The 23,088-nt window shown below is 35.7% G+C and overlaps 1 protein-coding gene across 1 annotated transcript; it reads right to left on the reverse strand.

Moving 5' to 3' along the window:
• Window positions 1–132: 132 nt before the first annotated feature.
• LOC148204345 (uncharacterized) lies at window positions 133–22,811 on the reverse strand. Its single transcript, XM_088116696.1, has 20 exons — window positions 22,557–22,811; window positions 21,254–22,083; window positions 20,871–21,077; window positions 20,662–20,723; window positions 19,710–20,166; window positions 18,786–18,986; window positions 18,259–18,514; window positions 17,630–17,870; window positions 17,359–17,528; window positions 16,702–17,274; window positions 13,285–13,454; window positions 7,033–7,249; window positions 6,748–6,948; window positions 5,882–5,998; window positions 5,393–5,635; window positions 4,541–4,745; window positions 3,723–3,934; window positions 1,586–1,737; window positions 831–1,080; window positions 133–710 (listed from the first exon to the last, which is right to left on the reverse strand). The coding sequence occupies exons 2-20, from the start codon at window positions 22,069–22,071 to the stop codon at window positions 453–455; spliced, it is 5,010 nt and encodes a 1,669-aa protein (XP_087972822.1). The 5' UTR covers window positions 22,072–22,083; window positions 22,557–22,811; the 3' UTR covers window positions 133–452.
• Between the last annotated feature and the right edge of the window lie 277 nt (window positions 22,812–23,088).

The following is a 23,088-nucleotide window of genomic DNA, read 5'->3' on the forward strand; positions in this document are numbered from 1 at the left end:
TAAATCAACGAACTAATTTTTTTTTAAAATACGTAACAAAGCTTGCATGATTTCCAAAACACTATTTCATAATTTCTATTATTTATTTTCCCATTTCACTGATTGTTCAGACACTAGCTGGCAAGACTAAAATAAATAAAACAGTTTGTCAATTAATTAGTGGGACGCAATTTTGGGTGTACGAAGTTTACATGGAGAGAGTAACAAAGGTACTACAGGATTAATATATATTTTACAGATCTCTACTAAACACTTAAAACCTTAATACACTAAAATTATGTACAAGAATAAATAAATTTATAAATATAAGACAGAATTTTGGTTGGAAGAATCTACAGCTGACAGATTATTGCATTGCATATCCTCTTGCCTCTTGAAATTACTGCATTTGTGTTTAGTGGCATCTTTGAAATGCACTGCAACCCATCTATGGAACAAAGAGAGAAGCAAAATCATGTCCTTTGTTCATTAAGTCTCTTCTCAGCAGCTATAGCAGCGGCTACTGATGGTGGCAAGTGTCTTAGATTTGTGTTTGTGCTAGGATTTTCTTCACTTTCTGGCATTGTAAGAGGTGCTCTAGACAGCAAGGCTTCCACATCCTTCAGGGTCAAAACAGGTTGATCTTGATTTTTAGTGTTTCCACTGATAAATGAATGATTGCTCCTGCTTCTGTTCAATTTATATAGACTCTCTTCAACTGTGTCTTTGACCTGATAGATACAAGAATGAAACTATAAGAACAGTTCATGTGTTGAATTTTTACGACAACAATATAAAATGGATAATAGTTACCACATGAAGGATAGGGAGAGAGATATAACAGTGCTTACAATAAAACGATGAATGAGGGTCTTATTTTTTTGTCCAATCCGATGAACACGACTGATTGCTTGTGCTTCAGCAGCTGGATTGAGCAATGGCTCTACAAGAACCACATGCTGTGCTTCCAAAAGATTGAGTCCATTGGCACCATGTTGGATTAAAAGCAACAACACCTGAATAGATTCTGGTGTTGACCCCTCACATCCTTTTGTATCATTCTGTTTTCCTCTAAATTGACTGATGGCAACATGTGCTTTTCTGAACTCAAATTCATAACCAAAATAACATCAGTATAAGAAAGTTGACATAGGCTGATTGTCCAAGTAGCAGATCATCAGCCATTCTTATTAACTAAAGCAAATCCTAGGTGGTTCCATAAGAAATAATCCTCTGAACCAATTTTATGGACTATACTAGGGTTATTCACTGGGTGAGATAACCACAGCTCAATCCGATTCAATCCAACTTAATCTAATTCAATCTTCTAATAGTTGGGAGACATGTTTTGTATGTTGAATCTAAGATCCAACACAACTAGACCAAGTTGAAGAAAATTACACCCTTGTGAGCCCAAAATGAAAAAAGGTAGAAAAAGTTAGGAATGTGTTGGGGAGAAAATAAATGTGCGGGACCACAATAGGATCTTAGTCATAATCTTCTCTTTTCCTATCTGGTATTTTATTTTACCCCCAAATGAATATCTAATAGCCCAGCATAAAAACACAAATAAATGGAGAAATAGTAACTGTACAGATTATCATACCTGCCCCCCTTCATCCGGATGAAGGTAATGTTATTGGCAGTAAAGGAATGCTCCAATACATCAAGTACATCATTCCAACTTGAAAATACAAGAACTTTTGCTTTATGATCATTAGCCTTTACCCACAAGATTCTTCTTGTGACTGCTTCAATCTACAGAAAAATATGAGGAATACAAGAGTTAGAGGGCACAAGGGATATGGTATAAATCAAATATGCCAAGGCATGTCTTATTTTCTAAAGCAAGCAAAATTACACTGTAAAATGTAGCAACAGTATATTTTGAGAAATGTTAGACACATTTCTAATGGATATTTAAATTTTAAAAACAATCTTAAAAAGTCTTCTTTTGTAAATAGTCTTTGAATGGTATCCCTGTCTCTACGATGATAGACTATTTTCCTAAACCCTTTGCCAATATCAAAATTGTAACAGACACCACAAAACAAACACTTTGTGACCAAATAAAACTTATTAGATTGATCATAATCCTCCTAACATAGTATGATAAACTATACTTCAAACAATTGATATTCATATCAGTTATTTAGCAATTTATAATATGTATTATCACAAATTTAAAGATAAAAAACCGGTTATTAGCATATGTATCAAGCACAAATTTGTAATCAGATTCTGTTCATAGACAGACTCACTTATGATGCGTTTGCCATGGTTTCCATGGCATGAAATATTTATTTTTCTCAATTTTGAAAAAAAATGTCAAAAATAAAATCTCATTTCATCAAGAATTTTTTTTCTTTAAACAAATTCTTTCCTGTTTACAGTAATGAGCAAGTTACTTCTTTCCTCAAGTTATATCAGGATATCAAATTGACAGTTTAGATACAAAAAGTTATCATTTATCATTGTTTCAAGGCTGTGTGAGCACTATCAATAGTTCTCCTGTTGGGACTCAACAAGGAGGGGCTCCATTTAAAAAATTGTCCCAAGAAGAATTGCAAGATAAAATAAAAAAGGGCTTGCGCTTCAAGTGTGATGAAAAGTTTGGGCCTAATCATACTTGCAAAAATAAACAGCTCCATATCCTGGTTACTTCGGAAGAGGAAATTCAGGAGTCAGGGGAATCTGCTGCCTGCATTCATAAAGAAGTTCCAGACTTTCACCTTAAGGATAAGGTGCACCTTCATGGAGGGAGTGTTGATAGGTTTGATACAGTTTATAAAATAAGGAAAAAAGAAGGCAGTAACAGTTGAAAACACATCCCACCCATTGAAAACAGCTAGGAAGATGTTACTGCCATCAATAAAGAGTTTCCTGCTTTTCACCTTGAGGACAAGGTTAAATTTCATGGAGGGGGTATTGTTAGGTTCAAGGGAAATGTTTATATTAGGAGAAATAAAAGGGACAAACAGTTATAACGGTTTGTGGATAGGTTTTGTTGTCTTAGACTATTATAAAGTGTTAGGATATGGGGTGGCAGGGTATAATGGGTAATGGGTTTAGGATAGAAGTAAAGAGCGGGATAGTTTGTTAGACTGTTAGGGGGAGAAAGACAGTATAAATAAGCCTTTTGGTCATTCTGTGAGGGGAGTTTTTTCGAATATTATTTTAAATCTGGACATTGGCCAGAAGAGGGGGATTAGGCCTCTGATAGGGTTAAGAGGGTGATTAGGCCTCCATTAACGCTATCAATGTACTCTGTTCTCAATTTCAATACAAAAATTCATTCTTTCTTTGTTCTTTTGTTTACTGTGAGCGTTGATAGTTAGGTTTCCAACCCAGGAACCTAACATAAAGTTTGTGTCGACAGTTGTTTTTGGTAGTTTTTAGGAAGTTTTGTAAAAGGAAGGCTAGGGAGAGTATGGTCCTCTCAAAAGACCAGGTCTAGTGTAACAGTTTAGATTACTAAGCTTATTTCATTGTTAATAAAGTTGTCTGGTTTTTTCTGGGTGAACATCCAAGAACCTGTTTTGGAAATCTTTACAGTTTTAAATAAATTTGGGTACCTATCAATGACAAGTAAATATCCAGTGCAAAAAAGTAAAAATCCACGAAAGTTCAGAATTAAGAAAACAAAGTGTATGCTGTGTAGTGGCATGTGTACTTGTAGAAAGCAATTATGCTGTCTATCTTAAGGGTATCAATAGAATTTAAGAGCTTGTGCAGAAAAAAACCTTAGTCCCATATGATCCTTTGACACTAATGGATGCTTCACATTTTTCACTGCTGTTAATTGTATGCAGCACTGAAAGATTGGAAGATTCATTCTGTGAGTCAACAGCATAGGCAATGTTTCCAAAATCAGTATGCTGCCGACATGTAGGGCACATCACCCAATTATGAAGCTTGCTATTTTGAAGTCTTTTCTCAGTCATAGCAAATAAACCTGTAAAAATAGATGCATAGTTAATTTTCATACAATATTCATTTCAATGTCAATAAATGTTTAGCTATATATGTCTGTTGAACACAGATGGATGAGTGTAATACTAGAAAAGCACACGCTATGCATACTGATACTATTTGCCTTCTTCATGTTCTATGTGGACATAGAGAAATCCAGATGATCAATGCTAATTCAGTATACCAGTATTTTTTAGTAAAACATAAAAGACAAAGGAAACAAAATATTTTCTATATAACATAGCACCAACTATATGTCTGGTAACGGATTGAAGTACGTGCAGGACTCAACAAATTATCAAAAGCGATTGAAATATTAAGTTATTAGATAATGGCAATAGAATGGCTTCATTAGAGCCCTTTTACACACAGACTCATATTTACCGTATAGAAATTCAACGTTTTATTTAGAAGAATGAAATGAACAAGGATAAAAATCTAAGTTACTTGATCATATAGGCTTCAAAATCATGTCAAGAACCAACTCTCCTAAAAGCTTAGGTTGCTAGATGAAGACAAATGACTTTTATTAGATCTCTCCAACACAACTAAAGACTGACGATATAAAGTTCCTTAGTATAATTCTTACATTTACAGCATGTGACATGCCCACATTGAAAAACCATCTTCTGATTGCCTAGCTTTTCTTGGCAGACTGGGCATGTTTCATCATCAGTTTTAGCTATAAGTACAGCCTTCTCTTCAGTATAGTTTGACATTGCAGTTCTTTCTACTGAGATTGAAGAGCCGTTTGGACTTTCAAATTGCTTTTTTTGCTTGGATTGAACTAAACCCTGAAAAATGGTTCAGCTTTCCACGTCAGAAAAGAAATATCATATATTCCAGGGAATCTTAGTGGGGAAATTAAAACCAAGACATGAGACATCTTAACCATATACAATGGAATCTTGTGAAGCTAAAAGTAAAAAAAAATCTCAAGGACAAAATGGGGAATCACTGAATCTTTTAGGTAGTAAAGGTTTCCTTTGGCTATTCATTCAATTTCGTATGTATACGAGTTTCTTATAACAGATTTAGGTTTATAAATGAACTCTTATACGATCATTCAGATTTATTTCACACGTACCATATTGCAATTCATGATTATTACTGTCAAGAACCAATTCTCAAAATGGTTTTATGTTTCAAACATATTACCCCACCCACCTTCTGGTGAGACTGAAGCATGAACAATAAACTACTCCACCTGGTGCTAAAATTTTTAAATTAACTACGAAGAATGAAGACTACAAGGATTAAATTAACCACTTTGTAATAGAACCTCCACCTCTCTAAAAATAGTTATATGGTGCCCATGAGGGATATTATTATAGCTCTATCAATTATTAATGAAAAGATTCAATATATATATATATATATATATATATATATATATAAAGAGAAAACAGTTTTAATATATACAAAATTCTAAGGGTTATACCTTTAGGTAGCGGAGTTTTCCTTTCGTCTGGGACAACATGGTCAATGACATAAACTTTTCGTGGGAAAAGTTGGAGCTAGCAGCAACTAATTCATTTTCACCTAAAGCATCGAGAGATTTATCATCTTCACTTGTCCTTAGGTGCAGACGGGAAACAGCCATCTTTATTTCATCATGTGCACGCAGATACTGAGCTTGAGCTAATGCCAAAGACCTTGCATGGCCAAACTCCTTTCGCATTCCCTTATAAGTCAACAACAGAGGAAAAGGAACTAAGTCAATCAAAATTGTTATTACAGATAATCTTAGCTTTTAAGAGGTTTAAAGTTGTCACTCAATTACTTTTTCACTGAGGACAATTAAACGATCCTTAAAAGGTTTACTTGTATTTTGGGAGAGAAGATAAAAATTGAAAATAAAAACACTCTAGATTAATTTAATTACTCCTTGAGGAATCCTATCCATAAAAAATATTTCATAAAGCTGTACCTCAAAAACATGTAAATCTTTGGTGGCAGCTGAGACAGAGTCCTTTCCTAATCGAGCCTTGCAGTAGTTCTTTATAACTCCAAGAATTAGCTCCAACTCAGATGCTGATCTTGAAACCTAAAAAGCTCAACATAATCAATTTGGAAGACTAAAAGGCAATGTTACATGTTTCAAAATACTAACCAAATTTGCCCGAAATGAAAACATTAGCCAATCATTGTTGATGGTCAGCCTTGGAACAATATATTAAGGAACATTTATAACAGTAAAATGTAATACAACAATTCTCAAAAATTGAGAATTTTCCTGGACAATGATGGAACATGGTGTTGAATCCATTGATATATTTCAGGTGTCCTTTTCTCCGTTTTCATCTCATTTTTTGTATTATAACAATTCAAAACTTTCTTTCAATAGACACTGAATATTTTCAATGCAGAGATCTTAAGAAGGTTCCTAAATTTAAGCATCAGGTCTTATAGGGAACTCTAATTGGAGAAAGCTTAAGAACTAGGTCTTAACAATAAATTAAATATTTCAACTGTGGGTTCTTCTGTTTTTAAGTATTAACAAATTGAAGTATGGGGTTCTTATATGACCTCAGCATTGAAGCAAAACTTATAAACATATAGCAAGAGTTGTCGAGAAGTGATGTAACGTAGTGGGATTCATTTAAATTAGAATACGACTTTGTTTCTAAGAAGACTCTTACAGAAGATGCTCTTATATCAATAAAAAGAAGTATCATTTTTAAAACAACAGGAGAGAGAAAGAGAGAGAGAGAGAGAGAGAGAGAGAGAAGAGGTATAATAAATCTGCAGTAGTCTATGACCCAAAGAAAATGTCAATCAAATGAAGTAACTCACCACTACTCTTTGTCCAACATTCCTTTTCTTTGATTCTTCATGACCAATATCAGATGTTGTAGAACTGTTACTAGATTGTGATAGCTTTGAGAGGAAATGATTTAGTGCAAAGTTTTTCTTCTGAAAATCTACTGCCTCCTCAGCAGATGAAATTATCCCTCCACGTTCATTCTTAAGAACGAAGAGTCTTGCTTCATAATCCTGAGGAAAAAATAAATCATAAGACCATATTACATTCATTAGACACAAGATGAAGAAAACTGACAGATAAATTAAGTGGTAAACCTGAAACAATTCATCTAGCTCGCACAAAACACATGGGGGACCGTCAGAATTAGGCTGACAATTTCGACATTTACCCACACGTTCAATATCTTCCTCTTTTGGTTTTTCCATTGTCTGATCAATTTCTAACAGTCGATCTAGTAGTGTTTTTCTAGAGGCCTCTAACTGATCCAAACCTGTCTGAATTTGATACTTTAGAGCGCTTATGCTTCGGAAACTGGATTAAAAGTAACACACATCAGTAATAGCAATCTCACAGTCAATTTACTTGAAGCTATTTATCAAAATATCTTGGTAAATAATTTTGAAATCTGGTTGCACAATAGAACATCCCTCCCAACGCCATGTATTAGAGATTTAAAATCATTCATAAGAGTTTACTAAGTGCTTAAGCTATTGGGTATTCGTATTTGACATGGAACCAAAGCCTCTCTAACCAAGTGGTTACATGTAGAAGTTTGATCATTACTGCACACTCTTAATAATTTAAGTTCAATTGCAGCACAAACTAAAATGGGATTCTGCATTGTATGTGTTAGATATTCTCACAATTTAGGGTAGAATCTTATATTATTATAATGCTGAGAATACAATCCATATATATACAATGCTAGGAAGCTATTTTAGGAAGCAATAATAACTCCTTGACAACCAGATCCCTATGATTCAGGGATATCCCCATTATTCACAATAATTATAATCTGTTAATAAGGAAAAAAATATAACTAATAGAAACACAATGATTTTGATAGAAATAAAACAGATTCTAACACTCCCCCTCAAACTGGTGAATAAGTATTTTTCATTCCCAGCTTGGAAACAATACTCTCAAAGTTGTTGCTGTTTAGTCCCTTCGTTAGACTATTTGCAAGGTTGTCTTGTGAAGACATATGGAGTGTAGATTAGACCACTGTCTAATTTTTCTTTGATAAAATCTTTGTCAACCTCAATATGTTTGGTTCTATCATGTTGCACTAGATTATAAGCTATGCTAATAGCAGATTTTTTATCACAATAGTGTCATTGGTTCATTCAATTTTATTCCTGAGTCTGCCAAGATGATCTTCAACCAAAGTAGTTCACATATCCCTTGTGCCATTGCCCTAAATTCTGCTTGAGTACTGGATCTAGCTACCACATTTTGTTTTTTACTCTTTCAAGTCACGAGATTCCCTCCAAGGAAAGTGCAATATCCCATAGTTGACCTCTTATCCACAATTGACCCTACATAGTCTGCATCTGTATATACTTCTAGACTTACATTCCCATTTCGTTCAAACAAAATTCTCCTATCTGGGGTTCCTTTCAAATAGTGTACAATTCTTAGTGCAACTTGTAAGTGAACCTCCTTCGGTTAGTGCATGAATTTGCTAACTAGACTCACGGTGAATGCAACATCAGGTCTAGCATGAGATAAATAAATCAGTCTACCAACTAGCCTTTGATACATTTCCTTATCAACTGCAATATCTTCTTCTGCAATTCCCAGTTTCATCCTAGGATCAATTGGTGTACTTGCAGGCTTGCATGTTGTCTTACCAGTTTATTTCAACAAATCAGTGATGTATTTCTATTGAGATATGAATATTCCTTTTTTAGAATGAGCCACTTCAATTCCCAAAAAGTAATTCAATTTTCCCAAGGTCTTAATTTCAAAATCCTTGGCTAGATGTTGGCCTAACAGTTTTTTCTCCTCCTCATCATCACCTTTCACTATAATATCATCCACATAAACTAGTAACACGGCTACTCCCCTTGACTTAGAGTGTTTAATGAACAGATTGTGGTCTCCTTGACTTTGTTTAAAGCCCAGACCTATCATAACTTTAGTAAGCCTCCCAAACCATGCTCGTGGTGATTGTTTCAGCCCATACAAAGCCTTTTTTAGCTTGCAAACAGTGTTGGTAGCTATTTTTCCCTTATATCCAGGGGGCAATTCCATTTAAATCTCCTCTTCAATTTCTCCATGAAGGAAGGCATTTTTAACATCATATTGTTGCAAGTTCCAACCATAATTAGCCGCTAGGGATAATATCACCCTAACTATGTTCATTTTTGCAACTAGAGTAATGATTTCCATGTAATCCACTCCATAGATTTGAGTGAATCCCTTAGCTACTAACCTTGCTTTGTACCTCTCAATGGACCCATCAACCTTATATTTTATAGTATATACCCACTTGCACCCTATTGGTTTTTCTCCATTTTGGAGAGCAACCAAATCCTAGGTACTACTCTTTTCTAATGCTTCCATTTCCACATCCATGGCTTGTTTCCATTTTTTATCACTCATTGCCTCAGATAAAGAGGTAGGTGTGGTTGTGGTGTTTAGGCTTGTGAGGAAGGCTTTATGGGTACGTGAGAAGTTTTTAAAGGATAAGTAATTGGCTAGAGGGTACAGCAGCTTGGTGGTACATTTCCTAGTCTCTTTCCTAAGGGCAATTGGAATATCTAGGTCCTCATAAAGTGGTGCTGAATTGGATTCAGGTTCCTGCAGATTCTGAAAATCAGAGGTTGATTCAATGGAGATTAAAAGATTAAGGTTAGTTACCTCATGTAATGCTGGGTTGGATTGTTGGACATGGACAGATTCTGGAATGGCCTTTGTCTTCCTTGTATAAACCATTTTTTTCCCAAATCTGACATTAGCTCCATCTTGAGTGGGTTCCTTCTCAGTTGTTACACTTTTAGTCCCTATTTCTGGTCCTAAACTTAAATCAGGGAGCATAAGAAGATCATCTTCATTTCTTGCAATCTCCCCCTAAAGATGATCTTGGTGGAAGTAACTTTGGTGTTCAAAAAAGGTGACATCTCTGGACACAGAATTTTTTGGATGACACAGAATTTTTTGGATGGTGGGTGATAGCATTTATATCCTTTTTATGTTGATGAGTATCCTATGAAAACACACTTTAAGGCTGTAGGATCAAGTTTACCTATATCACTACTGTGCACATGGACAAAAGAAACACACCCAAATATTCTTGGAATAAGGTGATTAGATGTGAACACATTAGGATAAAAAGAGGACAAAACCTCCATAGGACTTTTGGAAGCTAGAACACTAGAAGGTAGTCTAATAATTAGATAACAGGCAGTGAGAACAGTCTCTCGCCAAAACATGTTAGGAACCTTATGTTGAAAAAGAAGGGCTCGCGTTTGGTCTAGAAGGTGTCCATTTTTCCTCTTAGGAATCCGATTTTGTTGAGATGTTTTGACACAAGATGACTCATGAATGATGTCTTCCTTTTGACAAAAGGAAATAAGCCCATGATTAAAGTAATCTTTGGCATTATCGGATCTAATCCTCTTAATGCTAACACCAAATTGATTTTTTACCATGGAGAAAAAACGCTGAACCACATAGCTGACTTCGGATTTTTGTTTTAGTAAGAAAACCCATGTGATACGAGTACAATCATCTATAAAGGTAAGAAACCAACGGGCACTAGAAACATTAGGGACAGTTGACGAACCCCACACATCTGTATGAATTAAATAAAAGGGGAAAGTGCTCTTATTATTACTAACTGGAAAAGGAACATGTTTGTGCTTAACAAGTTCACACATCACAATTGAGACTTGCCACATCTAATTTGCTAAAAAGGGAAGGGAATAATAATTTTATGACCCTAAAGGAAGGATCTCCAAGGCGATAGTGATGCTGGTCTTTATTGAATCAAGAAAAAAGAGGTGTTACTTTCCAGATCTGGTGGCAAATTTGGATGGTCCAAGTAATACAAGCCATTCTATTCTCTAGCATGTCCAATTGTCCTCCCCAAGTACTTGTTCTGTAAAATACAAACATTGTCATAGATGTTGTAATTTTAGGGAAACTAAATTGACAGACAATTTAGGAATATGAAGGACATTTTTGAGGGTTATAGATGGGCTTATTTGAGTTGCTCCTTGACCTGCTGCAGTCATTAGAGAGCCATCGGCTGTGGATATTTTCTTGTTGCTAGGGCAAGGGTTGTAAGACGAGAAATTTTTAGGTAGGGGTGTCATGTGGTCAGTAGCTCCAAAATCTAGTATCCAATATGGGTTAGGGTTTTTATTTGAGGCATTAAGTCCAAAAGAAAGGAACTCGCCAAACTACCTGGTGACTTATCCAACTTGGTGAGGAATGATTTCATCTGCTCTACCTCATCCTGGTTAAGTGGAAGCACTCCTCCTGTGTTTTCTTCATTGGTTGCAGCACCTATGTGTGTATGTCCATCCTTTCTAGTGTTGTCTCCCTTTTTTCCCCACTCCTTGTCACGATGTTAGGATCCCCAATCTCTACTAGGTGGCTTTCCATGCAGCTTCCAACATTTATCACTAATGTGGTGAGGCTTGTTACAGAAGGTACACCACACTCCTTCACCTTTCTTCTCCATATTGGCTATTCCCTCCTTTTTCGGGTCAACCATCATGGCCGATCCAGTAGCTACCATGGCTGAATTTTCCATGGTTGGAGTTTCTAGCATTATTCCCCTTCTACTTTCTTCACTTCTGATCATAGCTACTACTTCATATAATTAGGAAGCAATAATAACTCCTAAACAACCAAATCCCTATGATTCAAGGATATCCCCATTATTCACAATAATTATAATATGTTAAATAAGCAAAAAAATATAACTAAAAAAAAATGATTCTAACAAAAATAAAACAGATTCTAACGAAAATAAAACGGATTCTAACAACTATATAAGATACCTTATCTTTTAGGGTTAAATATGTTTGTAGTCCCTAAACTATCAAGCAAATTTGTTTTTAGTCCTTCTTTCAAACTAAGCTACATTTTGGTCATTCTCCTTAAGGAAACCTTAATTTTTCGTCCTCCAAAACCAACGGCGTTAAAAATCAGCTGAGGTGGCTAACGGTGGTGTGCCACGTCATTTTTTTTTCTAACACTGGGTCAATCTTTCCCGGCTTTTCTCCCTCCCTCATTGGCACCGTCTCCTTCCTTGCATCTTCGTTCCTGTCCACCGCCACAACCTCGTCGTCAATTTCCACATTATCTTCTAAAGCTCTTCCTTCCAATTCGATTCCCTTCGACGGTGGTTCTGGTCAACAAGGTTCTGGATTAGGAACCTAATAAATTCTCAGATTACTAAATCCGAAAAATAGTCCAACCAACGGAAGAATAAAACATACAACAAAACAGATTTTGCGCTAAAAATTCAAATCAATTAATCAATCAATTCAGCCCTTAACCCTGCATCAACAGCTCAACTTTGCACATACCCAAAAGAGATATTCGCAGAAAGACACGAACTTTAACCTCGGATCCCCTCGAAAACCCTAGTTAGAAGCACCCCAACTCGAACAACAGACCCACGTGAGCAACAATCAATGAGGCCGAGACTAAAACACCCCCTTATCGTTGTCAAAAGGCGATAATGAAGAAAATGACCCAAAAGAGACGAAGCTATCAAACCCCAAAAACGAGGGCGTAGAAAAAAACCCGAATTACGCCCCACCCGGAACCCAATTCGTGAAGGAAAGTCTGAATCCAACACGTGACAGAGCATACATAACAAAATTGAGAAGTACAGAGTCCGTTTGGTTGTTGAGGGACGAGGGTAAGGCGAAAATCTTAGAGTGACAAAGAAGAATATGATTAGAAGAAGATTACGTGGAGATTTTGATTTTCCAGAATCTTGGCTAAGTAGAAGAACAAGGCTACCACGAAACGCTTTTGATGATTTCCTAGAAATCAATCACTCCAACAACCAATTTAAAATTATACTCTCTCTTCCAGTCTCTCTCTCTTCCTATGCATTTATTCTTCTCTTTTGCCCATATTTGTCTTATAGATTCCACACAGAACCTTCTGCGGGAAGTAACTCTGGCATAATAGAACCCTCTCTCTTCTCTTCTCTCATTTCTCTTCTCTCATTTCTCTTCTCTCTTCTCTCTTGGCTGAACGTTTGGAAGGATTGAAAAAGCAGGAAAAAAAAATGACGTGGCACACGGCTAATTTTTAACGCCATTGTTTTTGGAGCTTAAAGTCCGTTTGGTTTAAAGTCCACCATTCATCAACAACATATATGAAAATGACTACTAATAACTATATATATTAGAACATTGATTATAACTAGATATTGTATGTTGTTGAAATCAGTTTTAAATGTATTACATTTAGCAACTGTTTTATGATGAATCTACATATAAAGATCAAGCATAACTCAGAAAGTCAAGTATATGGATAATGTAAAACTGTAGTACTTGACAATTGTGTTTAATAATCAAAGCCTGACTGACCGAGCAGTTATTCTTGATGACTTTGAATTGCTTGAAGTTCCTGAGATGGCTTCTTCAATCTTTCTAATCAACTCAGAGGAGAACTCTTTGCTCTGCTCAACATGATGGAGTGCTTCTAACCACCAAAATGAATTTTGATGTGTTCGACTGTCTTGATAAGCATTACTGACCTACAAAAAAATACAAATGTCATTTACAGAAAATATCATGAAAGAAAGGGGAAAAAAAAACTCGAGCAGATTCGACCTTCACAATTTTAACATAATAAAGCATCTTAACATGATTTGGTATTACTTTATATCTCATGTAGTTACTAATTAACATAAAAATTGCTTACCTCAAAATGAAACAAAATTAGTGATCATATTTATTTTTTTCACCTCTATAAGCAACACATCTTGCATTCTTTCCCTTTTTAACTATGAAAACAGAAGGCAGGCGCGAATACAGTGACTCAATTTGAATGAAAATGAACTGGGCAAACCAAGGTATATGGTTAGTCTTTTATAGGAATCAACTTACTATCTAAACAAAAGGGAGATGTGCATTGATTTTGAAGAAAAAAAATCATTACATGTGAGTATTGTATTACTCAGATGGCTAATATGTTTTTTAGCTTCCTATTAGTTTGTTAGTACCTAAACTTAGTTATGTAGTTAGTTAGTACACATGCCAACTGTTATTATGACAGTTGAACCTTTCTCTTTGTTTTATATAAGGAGACTCTTGTAAATTAGTTGAATTGAATACAAACAATTACAAAGAGCTTGAAGTTTCTTTGTAGCTATTTGCTCCTTCTTCCCCTTCCTTCACAACCTATGTGAAGATTTTGGAGAAACTAGATAATTGTAAGTTCTTGCTGGCAGGAACAAGTGGAACCATGAATTAAATTGTGTTGTCTTCAACACTCTATGTTTAGTCCGTCTATTTTGCATCAATTTATTTATTAAGCTGATTGTGAAGCTGGAAAAATCAGTCCAGCATATAGACATGGAATCAAATGTTGTTGACAAGGTTTCAATATAAGCTATTTCAATTGTCCTTTCTCGTATTCTTGAAAGTGTTCATTCCTATCAGGTTTGGGATGAACTTCATGAGCATTTTCACAAATAGACATGAGCAAGGGTGCTTCTGTAGGTATCAGAATGTTGGTACGAGAGAAAACAGAAAATAGTTACAGAAAGAGAACTGCTTATTATTTCACTAATTAAGAAGAAGACACAAGCCGAGCACATATAAGCCCAAGAGAGGTTACAGTAGTTACACACTAATCATGGCAGAAAACAGAAAAACCCAGATAACTAACATCCAGTTGAATAACTGAATGCTTACATTTATCTCTAATAGTGGGAATATTGTTTCTCTTCAAGAACACATTGATGTGATCCTTAAAGGTTTGCCTCAAGACTATGAATATGTTATTTTTGTTATTGAAAGTAGGCTTGAACATCTTATTGAAGAAGCTGAAGTTCTTCTAGCGCACGAGTCTCGGCTTAAAAAGTTTCAAAAGAAAGTTGTTCTTGATTGTGCTTCTGTTAATCTAATTCAAGCACCAACGCCTGATTCAATTTTGAAGAACGAAGAACTGCTGAAGTGACGACTTAGAATATGCAGAACCAAGATGCAAAAGCTCACTAGTTTTCTAGGATCTTCTTCCTTCCGTGGTGGTTGCAACTATGATTATAGAGGTGGTGATTGTGGTCATGGAGGACACTTAGCTAATATGAAGTGCCAAGTATGGACCTATTGCTTCCCTTTGCTATCACCAGTTTGATCAGACTTGAAAGAATTAATATGAAATAAAGAAGATTTCTATTCAATTGATTCATTTGAAAACGTACATCAGTCTCTATATAGAGAACCCTAATCCTGAAGTAATAATTACAAAGAGATCTCTAGAATCTTCTAACAACTTTTATTAGCTTCTAGTAATACATTTAATATTCTACCAACTTCTAGGAATGCATTTAATATCCTACTTACAACAATTAAAATTATTGCGCTCCCACTAAAGTCTAGTTTTTTACTTAAATTCTCAACGAAATTCAAGCCATATTTTCTAGAGAAACTTTCATCCATTTGCTCATTACAATATATACTCACATTTTCCTCAACACCAACAAGCTCTGCTCCACCTCTTGTATATCCTTCAACCAACTAGTGTCCTCCTTTGTAGCAATTACAACACCCCCCTGATGGTTTGGTAACCATAACTGGAGCAGGTTCATTGCCTACTCCCAACATTCAAAATTCTGATTCCAACTCATTCCCTAATGCTTCTTACACATCACCGGATATAGTCAGAACATTCACCACAATGTTCAACATATTACATTGGTAATAGCGAAGGATTGTGAATCCAATCCTTTGGATCCTCCTATTTTTCAGCTCCTAATAATCATTACATTTCTTTAGCCCTTAATCATATAATTCTTGATCCAACTATCACTAAAAGTCTAACTAGCGTCAGTAAACTTGTTAAGGAAAATTTTGTTTACTTTGAATTCCATGCTATTCATCGTTTTGTTAAAACTTTTCGTTATTCAGTTAGTTAGGCTTGTTAGCTATTACTATGACAGTTGTACCTTTCTCTTTGTTCTATATAAAAGGACTCTTGTAAATCAATTGAATTGAATACAAACCGGGATAAGTTTTAGTTTCACTTCCTTTCCCATTCTCTCTCTCTCAAGAACTCTAATATTACAAAAATATAAGAGCATTGTATGATCCTATGCTCCCAACCAAGGATAACAACTTTGGTCCTTCTATGAGCTAACAAGACAGGAAGGAATTCATCTTGAATCCTCCACATATCTACTCTCCTTAAGTATTTCTTAATTTAGCCTTAGATCACGTGTAGGAGGACTCTTTGAATGTGAGTTTAGACTTAACTCCACAAATCAACTTGTTGAGAGAAGGCTTTTTCCCACTTATATCTATTCAAGCTCTATTAGTTTTGCCAAATACACGCCCTCATGCACAACAACTCTATTGGGCTGGGTGAGTAGATAATAGAGTGGGTGACCCTTATAACTGATTTGAGATAAGCTTTGATGCCATCATAGAATGTGAGTTGGGTCTAACTCAACTCTACAAAATTGACTTATATGACGACAAGGGTTGTTCCCCACTTATATTCTCTTTCTAGGTTCTATCTCTAGCCTATTTAGGACTGGGGTTTTTCCTAATAAGGATCATCCAATACCAGCATCACTATATTTATCAATCTCATATAAAAGGTGTTAGTTTGTACAAATTCAAAAAAGTCATTTAAATGATCATAGAAATGGTTGTTGTGGCTTAAATCAATGGAGGACAAACTGTGTATTAGGAATCAATGTCGTATTGAATAGCTTTGTTCCCAAAGTTCAATATAAGTGAACAAATTCTTCCTTAAGATCCATTGAAGATATTTACCTGAACGTAAGAACTTTGAAACTCCTGCTGGGCTATAGATAGCTTTGAACTGAAGACAGACAAGAATTTCTGTTTTGAATCTTCACATTCTGCTATCAGAGATTCGACAGAACTGGCTGATAAATTATCAAATTCCTGATCCTCCTTTGCGTCATTTTCCAAAAGGCTAACATTTGATGGTTCTGAAGACGGCACAGTTGCATTTATGTCATCACAACCACTTATTCTTTGCCTCTTCACATGACAACTGTCAACCTTTAAAATTAAATGCCTTTTGGTCATCTTAAATTCAGAACTTTCAGATAATTGTTTGCCTTTGGATGCCAATGTTAAAGAAAAGTTTGAAGCAAGTGGAAGTATTTCAGCAAGATTATGATGTATGTGGATATTTAACAAAGGATCCAGGCGGAAATCTTCAGCATGCTCTCCAGCCAAAGCAAGAGCTTCACCGTACAGTGATGTAGCTTGACAAAAATCATTTTGTATTGCAGCAATAGCTGCAAGTGCATTCAAAGCAATAACTAACTTCCTGAGAGCTTCCTCACCTTCTATTTTGGTCTTGCTTATAAGAACCTACAGATTATGTTCCATAAAAAATTGATTTACATTTGTATATTGTATGTAAAACCAAATCAAAGATCCTTCCAAGTAACATACCATTAGTATTTCTTCCATAGTCATTGGTGTCTGCTGTAGGGAACGCAACCCAGAACTTCCAACCTGGGGATGACAACAAGCTTGACGAAGCTTCAGCAAAGCATTCAGTAGCTTCCCTGCCTCGGTGTGAGTGATTAAAGGATCAGAGGAGCTTTGCAAAGAGATAGAATCTGGAATATGCATCAAATATTGCAAGTTCAATCATTACCATGGATACACATTTTCTTTCAAAGGACTTATAAAACGAAATTACACAGCACTGGGCAAAAACCTTGGCCTTTTCTATTAAGAATATCATTTCTCAAACTTTCAATAACTTCATGAGCATCTCTAACACAAGTTTCATGTTGCCTCTGGTAAAAGTGCTCCTCTACTGGTGAGAGTGTAAGCCAAGAGAGACACTCCTCTTGGGACGGAAGGTACAATTCATCAGCAACATGTTGCTTAGAAGAACGCCACATGATTTGTTTGAAAACTTTGTGTGTAAATTCCATAGCTCCCACATCTCCCTTCTGCATAAGTATGGAGTGATAGCTAAGCTAAGTAAGACAAATTCACAAACCTTTCTGAACTCTGCTGAGATGCAGAACATGACAAAACTAGAGATGTCTAAACTAAAATGAAATTGCAAAAAGGTATATTGATTGTCTCTATACACGTAAGGTTTATAGCATGTCAAATGAGAATAAAATTTGGACTTGAATTTCTGTATTCACTCTACCTGCAAAGAGTCCAAGATTATTATATTGTCTGTGGTAATTAGGTGACCATACGGAAATATAGCTTACTCCAAGTTGATATTCAATTTTTTTATGTATAAAATAGAAGGAAAAAAAAAAACTAGTAATAAGGAAAGTCAGTCAGCACCAGTTCATAAAAATTAACTTAAAAAGAAAATACCTCATAAGGATCTCTAATAACATCAGTCCACCACCTGTATGTATCAAAAGGACTAGCTACAAGGAACCTTAGAAGTCCATATAAGTCATCAAGTTTTCGCTGAATTGGGGTACCAGTAATACACCATCGATACTTTGAATGGAGTCTTAGAGCCATTTCAGTGGAAGCTGTAGTACTACTTTCCACCATTTGTGCCTCATCCAAGCAAACCCTCCACCAGTATATTCTCGTAAGAAGAGTTGGGATGACAGGGTACCTACAAGAAGAAAGAGGCTACTAAAAAACTTGGGACCATAATAGACATACTGAGATCTAAATTTTTTCTAAAATATAACATTAGTGAGGATGGTTTGTGAAAAGGTTTAAAATTAGAAATCATAAACAAAATATAACACCTCAAAGACACAGTCAAAACCTGATGGATGAAAAGATCAACCAAACTCATAAACTCGTCTTGAAATGTATGGATAAATTATCCTACATATAATATATAGCAAAGGGGGAATATGGCAATCTTTAGGGCAAACCTTTTTTGAAACCTCAGAAAGTGTCGATCACCTTCATGCCTATCAGAATCGTGAGACAGATCCTCTTTAAGCACATCATATGTAGTTAATACAATGTCAGCACTAGCAAGATCACTGATATCCATCACAGACGCATTGGAAAAAGATGTTTCTCGCACACCTTCGTAGACACAAGTTTTCAAGGAGCCTTGATGCGTATGGCTATAATGACAAACAAAGTTAATGAGAACGTTTTTACTATAACAAATTAAAAAACTAAAACGGTGTTACAGTTTGAAATCATACTTCACAGAACATACTAAAGCATGGAGCAAGCACATTACTTCCAAGTCCACACAGGATATGCAGAAAACCCAAGTCCCAAGTTGACTATAGACAGTATCTGATAGGATCTAAGGTAAGAGGATAGAAGGAAGAGGAAATGAGAGAGCACTTAAGAAAGGCGGAAAAATGAGAGAGCGATTAGGAAAGGCAGGATGGGAGATCTTATATAAATAGAGTTCTATTCACTGTTAGAAGGCAGCTAGCCATATACTTTTGTGTAAACAGGTCTTGGACCTTGTTGAGGGGGATTAGGCTCCCATTATTGTATTTCGTTATACGTTACAGCAAATACATACAATCACAGTGAAATTCATACTATTCCTTTGTTCTTTCTTGTTTGATTGCCTTTGAGTGAGTGGGAGTTGTGAAACTCAGAAACCTAACAGTGTCAAAGTACAATATATAAGTGAGAACAATCCTCACTTACAAACTAGTCTTGTAAAATTGAGTTAGGCCTTAAACCATTTTGTAAGACCTAAAAGCAGGACCTTGCCCAGAATTAAATAAGGTAGGAGGATCAAGTCCTCCTAAAGGCAACACACATGCTCACACACAAAAAAAAAAAGAGCATTCGTAGTTTTGATCAAGAAAAACTTATACCGTATAATTTCATCATGCCACTGGGGCAGAATAGGAGCAGGGCAGACAATGAGAGTGGCGCCAGAGGCAATAGGAGATTCAGTAGCTTGAATTAGTTCAGAGCACATATGACATACATATTCTCCATCCCTCACAGCCACTGTAGTTTTATATGTCTTGCTTTCACATCCTTGTTTTGATTTCAAAGATTTTCCTTTAGGTGAATAACCAACACAATCCGCATGTTGCCAAGCATCACAAATGTCACACTGAACCCACAGTCCTTCATATTTAAGACTTTCGCTCACAGCTCCACATATGCACTCCACACGATCTCTTTTAACTCTCTTCAAAGTGACCTTTTGGTCAGTGTTAATTTGTGGCTCTAAATCAAAAAATATGTCACTTCCAGATGCTGATCTACGGTGAGTAAAGATGCAAGCAAGCAATTCAACAGTTTTTCCCAAGCCCATCTCATCTGTTGCATCAAAATAAATTAGTCATAGAAGACTGAATTTTCAATTGTATTGGAAAATGGAAAACTATATGCATAAAACACCCACATAGTTTGTCAATAATATCATATATAAATACCAACTATAATATGATACTAAGTCAAAGACCAACCTCTCCATAAAATCTAAGGTATTGGTGGATGGCAAAGAATGGTTCATAAAAACATTTGATATAAACAGAAATTGATAGAATTTCAACAGCAAGATTCTATCAGTGGACTCGTGATCCTAAAGCCACAAGATCCAATGGACTATTCATTATGCAATAAATTTGACTGTAAACAGTCAATTCAATATGTCAAAAGAGGCCAACAAGAAAAAGGACTTTCTTTATATATAAAACAGTAGTTTCTCTACAGTAGTAAATATCTAGAACCTATCCAAACTAGAATGTAGCAAAGATCTACAAGATGATGTGAGGAAAAAAAATGAAATATGCAACATAGGTTGGGACCTACCAGCAAGAATGCCTCCAAATACATAAGGCGAAGAAGTCTCTGGGTACAATGAAATATTTCCACTGAAGCCATTGTAATTCAAATAAGCACAAGGGAAGAGAGAATGAATTCATAATAGTTGGGGGGTAGAGTGACCAGCCTTTCATGAATAATACAATAAAAAAGAATGCGTGGATATTATATTTTGAAAACTCATAGACAAAACTTACCTGAATGGATTGAAAAACATTTGAGAACTGGTGTCCAGAAAATCCACAGGTATGCATAGTGGAGAATGAAACTGATTTCTTTCTCTTTCACCCTGACTTTCTTCCACTGCTTTCTCTCTTTCTACCATCCAAAAAGCTGCACGCCTTTGATATGGCCTCAGTTTAGGAAGTAACTCTGGTATGTCATCTTCAATCATTGGCTCTGCTCTGTACACAAGATATATGAAAGATAAACAAAAAGGCTACACAGAATGTTTGAGATGAGATTGACTATCACTAGACCTCGGTGAAGATTGAAGTATGATTGTATGATCAAATGACCATTGTACCAACTATTCTATCCTTAAATTAGAATCCAAGGCCAAAGAGAATGTTTAACTTACTTTGAAGGCTTAATGGCTTCATATAAACCTGCAGGATCAAACCTTGCATGTTTCCTTGACCTGCAAGTGTCATCTACCATCTCTGTCTGTGGATCACCATCCATTTTCATACAGCTATAGAACCCATACCTAACTTCTGAAGTCATTATTTCTGGACGCAACCAAGACATTACATTTACCATACTCTTTTTCCATAGTTGTCTAGAAGTATCAAGAAGCGACTCACATGCATTGAAGCCGTTCTTTAGTACCTCAACCCTTACCCTGAGGGAGGAAATTTCCTCAGAAAGCCCAACCCCAGGAACTGGCCTCAGTGTAACAAACTTCAAACTTGCCAAGTGAAGAAGCCCAGTAACACCTTCATCAGGTCCGTCAAAAACACCAGATAACAACACTGTATAAGTTTCCTCATGATCAACGGTAACTCTTCTTGCAAACTCCAGATGAATATCAGTATAGGGTAACACAGGCCAATGACCTAATTTAATTCGACCAAGAACATTACTTACATTACATACTCGAAATCTTAACAAGTACTGCTGATCCCGACAAAAATCCTCAGCCAACTCAAAACCAGAAAAACCTTCACTCAATTTTAAATCCCTCAAAACAACCTCAGAAATATCAAGGTGTTCACCCGACAACCAATCCAACCGAGCAACCTCCACAAAATAAGGCTTATCAATGCCACCAGAACTACCTTTTGCTTCTTCCCCTCCTTCTACAGCATTTTGTTTATTCAATTCTGTCTCGGCAGAAGCATCTGGGTCTAGTATTATCCCACCTGCTCGATGTGGTTTACTTTTTCGCCTACCCATCACTTTTCACCACTAGCAAAAACAAAAGTTGCTAAGCTATATTTCTTAACATAATACAATACAAAGATGACTCATGATTTTACAGACTTGAAAATGAAGCTCAACATGGAGCCAAACAACTCAAAGACTTCTTATCTCTAACACTTCGGTTATGAAAACAACACAATCAAGAAAAACAAAAGAAACACCTTGTCATAATAGAAAGTCAAGAACAAAATTAACAAGAATTAAGCATATCATAAGGCAAAGTAAGGAAGATTGAATGATAAACATTCAGGAGTTCGTGGACGCAACTACGGAACAAGAAATTGGAAAGAACAGAGGGTCAACTGAATCAAAGGGGTAAAAGCAAGTGATCAATTGCACCGCCATAGCCTAATACAGAAAGTCACAAACTTGAGATAATTTTGAGAGACCTATAGAGCAGTGAGTTTTGCACGTGAATTTTTGCATGGGAAAATGTGAAAGGGGGTTAGAATTGGAACCTGAAAAGAGTGAAGAGAGCATGAATTTGGGAAGCGAGCGAGAAAGAGCATGCAGCAGAGAGTGAGTCACACGCGCGAGTTTGCGAAATTGGGAATGAAGCTGGAGAGAGAAACAGAAAGATTGATAGATAAATAGAATGCGAAAACAAAATAAAAGTGTGTTTGTCTATGTTTCTGTGAGTGAAAGTGTTGGACGCTGTTGTTGTTACAGCCGCAAACGTTGTTTGCAACGAATCCAGAGATCTTGGATCCGCTTTCATCTTCCCAACATCACCCTTCAACCCCTCTCCTATATTAAATTTTACCCATCTTTAATTGTTTGGTTAAATTATGATTTAGTCTTTTTATTTTTTTATTCGGGATATTGATTGTCTGTTATTTTGTAAATTATTTTAAAATGTTGGAAATTCACAATTTTCAATTCATTCTTAGTATTTATTTTTAATTTATATATTTTAATTAAATAAATTATTTTTATGGTATTGAAATTAATATGTTAAATTTGAGATTGAATTGAAATAAAATAAAACTT

The sequence above is a fragment of the Vigna umbellata genome, chromosome 1 (assembly GCF_029865625.1).
Source record: "Vigna umbellata cultivar VRB3 chromosome 1, Vumbellata_1.0, whole genome shotgun sequence".
NCBI classification, from domain to species: domain Eukaryota; kingdom Viridiplantae; phylum Streptophyta; class Magnoliopsida; order Fabales; family Fabaceae; genus Vigna; species Vigna umbellata.

Coding starts and splice junctions, on each gene's coding strand:
- LOC148204345 (XM_088116696.1), bottom strand. CDS start 22,071: ATGGGTAGGCGAAAAAGTAAACCACATCGAGCAGGTGGGATAATACTA. Junction 5,636..5,881: donor AAGATTTACATGTTTTTGAG/GTACAGCTTTAT, acceptor TTGACTTATAAG/GGAATGCGAAAGGAGTTTGG. Junction 711..830: donor CCCTCATTCATCGTTTTATT/GTAAGCACTGTT, acceptor TGTATCTATCAG/GTCAAAGACACAGTTGAAGA.